Source organism: Lactuca sativa, chromosome 1, assembly GCF_002870075.4.
Source record: "Lactuca sativa cultivar Salinas chromosome 1, Lsat_Salinas_v11, whole genome shotgun sequence".
Taxonomy (NCBI): Eukaryota; Viridiplantae; Streptophyta; class Magnoliopsida; order Asterales; family Asteraceae; genus Lactuca; species Lactuca sativa.
The window spans coordinates 126,619,736-126,625,264 of NC_056623.2; the positions used below are offsets into that span (position 1 = coordinate 126,619,736).

General features: G+C 35.0%; 1 protein-coding gene across 1 annotated transcript; it reads right to left on the reverse strand.

Annotated features, from left to right (window-relative positions):
- Positions 1-911: 911 nt before the first annotated feature.
- On the reverse strand, positions 912-5,233 carry LOC111893569 (uncharacterized). The gene is made up of 9 exons (XM_023889656.3): positions 4,981-5,233; positions 4,769-4,908; positions 4,334-4,657; positions 3,746-4,246; positions 3,060-3,206; positions 2,697-2,813; positions 2,377-2,424; positions 1,708-2,147; positions 912-1,632 (listed from the first exon to the last, which is right to left on the reverse strand). Exons 3-9 carry the CDS (start codon positions 4,653-4,655, stop codon positions 1,027-1,029), a joined length of 2,181 nt encoding a protein of 726 aa, XP_023745424.1. The 5' UTR covers positions 4,656-4,657; positions 4,769-4,908; positions 4,981-5,233; the 3' UTR covers positions 912-1,026.
- Positions 5,234-5,529: the final 296 nt, after the last annotated feature.

Here is a 5,529-nt window from a genome sequence, read left to right on the forward strand (position 1 = left end):
GTTAACCGGAAGAAAATTTCGTACATTTAAGTTGAATGTGGATAACAGGTCAACGTTGGATTTAATGAAGAATATAGTATTTCATGGAAGCAGTAGAAACATTGACACATGGATTCATTACATTCGTGAATGCATAGAACGAGGTGATGTGGTAGTAAAACATGTGAGTACCAATGAGCAAAAAGCTAACATTTTGACTAAGCCAATGAACAAAGTGAGATTTGAAGAAATCCTAAGACTACTTGAAGTAAAAGACTAGAAGAATTTTGGATGAAAGGGCGAATGTTGGAATAATCCATATTCTTAGGAGAGTAATTTAATTATGGTAAGTAGGTGTTTGAATTAAATTAGGTGTATTTTACTTGCTGCTTAAGTAGTCTTTTATTTTTCCTACAAATAGATGTAACTTGTCTTTCAACTTTAATAAGAGATTCATAATAAACCAATCTTCTCATCGCCTTCATATTTCTTATTTTCATCTTGTTTGTTTAACCCTTGCTTTGTTTGCAAACAAGTTTTTTTTTTGAAACCTAAAATATCCCCAGAAATAAAGATTTTCACGATGAACAAAACAAAATAAAGTAAAGGTTATTTAGGTTGGAATTTTGTCTGAAGAAAAGGTTTGTGGTAAGAAAGAAAACAGTCATCATTGGATCATGATCCATTGCTCCTCAGTCATGGATTAGTATCATATAAGCAGGTGACCGATAAGCATATCATTGGTTAACCTGGCATAAATTATGATGGATATGACACATCCATCATGAATATGATGTAATAGTAAGAGAAGAAACATACAAGCATACACAGATTCTTGGTAGAAGTTGTATCAAGTTCCCCTACAGTATGAGTACATCAATGGTCTACCCATGTCAGGATACTTGATGATCAAATCACATGCAATCACACCATTAAAAAAATGTTTTCTTATTGAAGCACTACCTTTAATTATGATTGTGTAATAGAAAAATGAATACATCTTATAATGCAACAAGTCATGTCTAATGTTGTCATTAGATCTTACGCCTACCACGATTGATGTTCAGCAAAGATTCCATGATAATATGTTGAGGAGATTAGATCAACAAGTAACGGTAATTGTAGTGTTACAAATGAAGCAATTGGAAGACATGTTAATGTAGCTACTGGAATTAGAATCCATGCTCTTCCCTCTCCAAACGTAAGATAAAGTGTTGCACTAAAGGCTACCATCATTGAGCTTACCGACAAGAACAACATTGCAAGGCCAACTATTAATCTCAAAGGTAACCGATATAGAAAATCCTCCTCTCGATAGCGTGCTGTGAGAATAGACAGGAACAGCAACAATGAAGTGGTGGACGCAAACAATGAAATTGCATCTGAGACAGCAAATATGATGAAGCTTGGTTCTCTTGAATAAATTGCTTTCCCAGTGTCGCTATCATTTCCACCAGGCACAGTGATGGCCGCTGCAAAAACTATAGTAATGATGAGTGCAGCTGTGATTGTGTATGAATCAGCTGTCTTTTTCATCCACTGTTCGCCTTCTTTTCTTAACTGCGTGTGTTCTCTTCTGAACACCATGACTGGTGTCTCTCCTCTCCTGTTTTTTGCTTCCTTGTATTTGGGTTTCCCAAATTTCTCCACTCCCTGTAGTTCAACTAATATTAGGGAACATCTAATTTTAAAGAAAATAATTATCGATATCGTTTAAAGCATGTTCACCTTAAACCACTGTAACTCCCTTTGCATTTGCAAAGCTGCACCAGTAACAAGATTGAGTTTGGTCATAGGTGCCAATTGTCCAGCCAAGTGCAATTCATTGTTTTTATCATCATCCGAAAAGGCATGAACTAAATACTTGTTACGAGGCAGATGGCGTATCAAAACGCCGTGAACCTTTAGGCAACGGTCTTTTATTACAGCTTGAGTAGCTAAATAGCCATCACTGTTCCTTGTCCAGATTGCTTGTGGAAAAGATTCCATGATCTCTTCCACTGCTTCAGGAGTATCATTTTGCACTGCCAGATTAAATGCTTCACCATAAATTTGACAAATATCAATCCCTTTATCTATTTTACCAACTTCTTTGCATATACATTTCAGTAGCATGACAGCTTTATTGTGTTTCACTTTGTCTTCATGGAGATGCTTGACATGTGTCACTGCACGTTAGACCAACATTTAGTCTCAAATACATACGAATCCCCTTCAGTGAGGACACGTTACATAAATGTTGTGGATCAAGTGTGCATATATCCAAAAAAAAAAATAATAAATAAGGAATTTCCACGTGTGGGGAACTCAGAGTCCTTTAAGTAGAGAATCTTTTTACATCAAATCATAGATGAATGAAGTAATGCATTTAAGGGGAAAGAAGGGAATGTTCCTTACCATGTAGTAGTGCAACTTCCCAAAACTTGACATAAATCCTCTGGATGACTACAGGAGAAATCAGATTAGATTTATATGAGAAAGTTAACTAAAAATCAATAATAGTAATGGGGTGCAGTAACAATAAGTGTGTTGAGGACAATAGATGTGTGATCACTTGTGTATACAAATTCCTAATAAAGATAAACGCCTGCAAGACATAAATCAGAACATACATGCTTGAAAGGAGACCGAAGTCAGACCAAAAATAAAATAATTTTTTTGTTTTAATGATGTTTATTGTTCAAGATTCAACTGTTAAGAGTTTTAAGATCACAAACCATAATAGAAGTAGGTCTTCCAGCTATTGGTCTCAAAGTTGCCGGTATAAGTGTCTTGGTTCTCAATATCTTGAATCTTGTTTGTATCACTTAAATCATTGTTACCTGTTGGTAGATCTTTTAACAAAAATAATAATTAGTTGTTAACAACATCACCAGGGAGGCAAAATCAAAGCTAAAAATACATGATATCAACACAAATAAAGATTATCATGACGATCCAAGCAAAATAAAATTCAAGGTTATAAAAGTTTAGGTGCAACTTTTTTTTTCTAAATTGTGTAAAATTAGAGTAGAATTTTATCTAAAAGGTCGTGGTAAGAAGAAAACCAAAATCATGTGATAGAAAGAGAAGAAACCTACGAGCATAAACAAATTTTTGGTAGAAGTTGTATTGGGTTCCACTAAAATACAAGTCCGCTTTACTCGCAATAGACAACAAGGGTATATAAGGGCCAACATTTTCCGTAACCATGGCAGGGTACTTCTTGATCAAATCGTAAGCAACATCTGCGAAGAGCATTAAAAATGAAAGTAAATATAGAAAAAATGTGTACGCGATACATTAGGGTGCCTTTGGTTATAGAAAATTTTCCAGTAAACTGGAAAATTTTCAAAGGAAAACGGAAATTTTGAAAACGCGTTTGGTTAGTTCAGTTTTTCAAAATTTTCCAATAAAATGAAAATTTTCAGTTTTCCAAATTTTATGTAAATTAGAAAAATGATTTTTACAGTCTTCCAAAGTTTTCCAAATTTCTAAGATTGAAATGAAAACTCACCCGGTTTCAACCAAACACGTTTTCTAAAATTTTCATTGAAAATTGAAAATGAAACTCAACTCTATTTTCTGAAAACATTTTCTTAGAAAATGAAAAACAATTTTCCACAACCAAACGCACCCTTAAATTCTCTTTGACAATTGATTATACGATCCAAATTAAGGGGATGCATTTCTTGTTTGTAGCTAGAAGCATTTCCCGTACATATATACACTCAAAGGCTTGATGTCTTAACTAAGTCAACTACGTATTAGGGATTTCAAGACTCACCCAAAAGCCCGACATTGATTACATTAATAAGAAGCCTGACACCATGTCTTCCCTCAAAGGGATTGTGATATCCATCTTCTTGGGAAAGCGCTATATGATGCATACAGGCATCAAGCATATACTGAAATGTGGTTTCGTGAGAACCGATGATAGCTCTATGGATCGGCAAGGTGTTCATGTTGTCAAGACTGAATAACAAATATGGGTTTTTCTCCACCAACATCTTTGCAGCCATGGTGTTGTCAACCATTGCGGCACGATGCAGTGCATTTATCTTGTTATAGCTCACCAAAGTTAGAAGAGATTCTGGATTAATCTCCTTCAGGAGATTCTCAACAAACTGGATATGTTTACATGCATCAACTGCAATGTGGAGTGCGCTTTGGCCTTTAACATTGAGTTTAGCAGTTAATGCATCTTTGTCCCTGTTAAAAATTTCTCGGGCTTCCTCCCAGTCGCCCCTCATAATTGCTCTAGATAGTGGGAGGTAATCTGTCTTATCTATTTCCATAAGAATTAAAAGAGTCACTACAATTAGCAAAAAATAAAATAAAAATAAAAACCATGTCAGCAATATTGAAGCCATACCTATGTTAGGAGAGGAATGAGTACCATAAGTAGTCCTTAGCTTCTCCCACACGTTGTTGGCTGTGTCGAGGCCAACAACAGTAGCCATCGCATCTTCACTTAATGAGCCAAAAATCCATCCTTTGACAAGTTTGTCCGACCGATTCCATCCCCTATGTTTCCCTTTCTTTATTGTTCCATCAATGAAACCGAGCATATCGTGGCTCTCCAGAAGGCACTTCATCTGTTCCTCCCACATAGAATAATTGGTTTTACTTGACAGCTTGACTGAAACAAAACTAGCTGCATGCACGTGAGAAGGGTATGGGTATTCTTGTGGCATTTCTGCATTAAATATATAATCATTATAACGTAATTGGATATGTACGAAAGTAGAGTGAAATGTTAGGTGTTTTAAGGATAGATATTGGCGCCAGTTTGAAGAGACCAATTTACCTATTAAAGCAGATGAAATCAAGTGCTGGTTCGAATAGAGTGAAAGGTTCCAGCACTTTGAACTTGTCTACAGTTATTATCACTGCTGTTAATTCACTGCTTAGTCCTTTAGATGAAATTAGGCTTTTGATCTTTAATCTCTGTAGAATTTCAGTATCCAAATAAGTTTGCAAATCACCGATCACAAATAAGGAGATAGACAGAGATGATACCTGATTCAACCAAGGAGAAAAATTACGCGAGAAAGCTGAAAAGCTATCGGTGATATACAGCAGTGAAGAGATGCAAACGCTAATGTGTGATGGATGTGGGTGTTAAATTTGTAATTAAGGATAATTTGGTCTTTAGTATACAGGAAGGAAGAATGTAATTCCATCCCTTCCCTCCACCACTAGTATTGATTAAACCCATCGTGGAAGAAAGAAATTGATGCCAAAGATCAAGCACCAAAAAACGGAGAATTGGGAATTGTACGGAAAGAAGAATGCAAGACGTTTCTCATATTTTTAACCGCAGTTGTAATATACTTTTTTTTCCCCATAATAGAACGTATTTATATTTGTATTCAAAAACAGTAATGTACTTCTCCTTATCAATTAATATGAGTTTATTACTTTTTTATTTTATTTATTTAATACAGTTATTATTGATAAAAAAATGAAAATTTATTATCAAGTCATGAAAGTGTATGTAAGTTTCTAACCTGATATTTTTTTGGAACCGTGGAATATTATTAAAACTAGCAACAAGCTAGAAAAAGA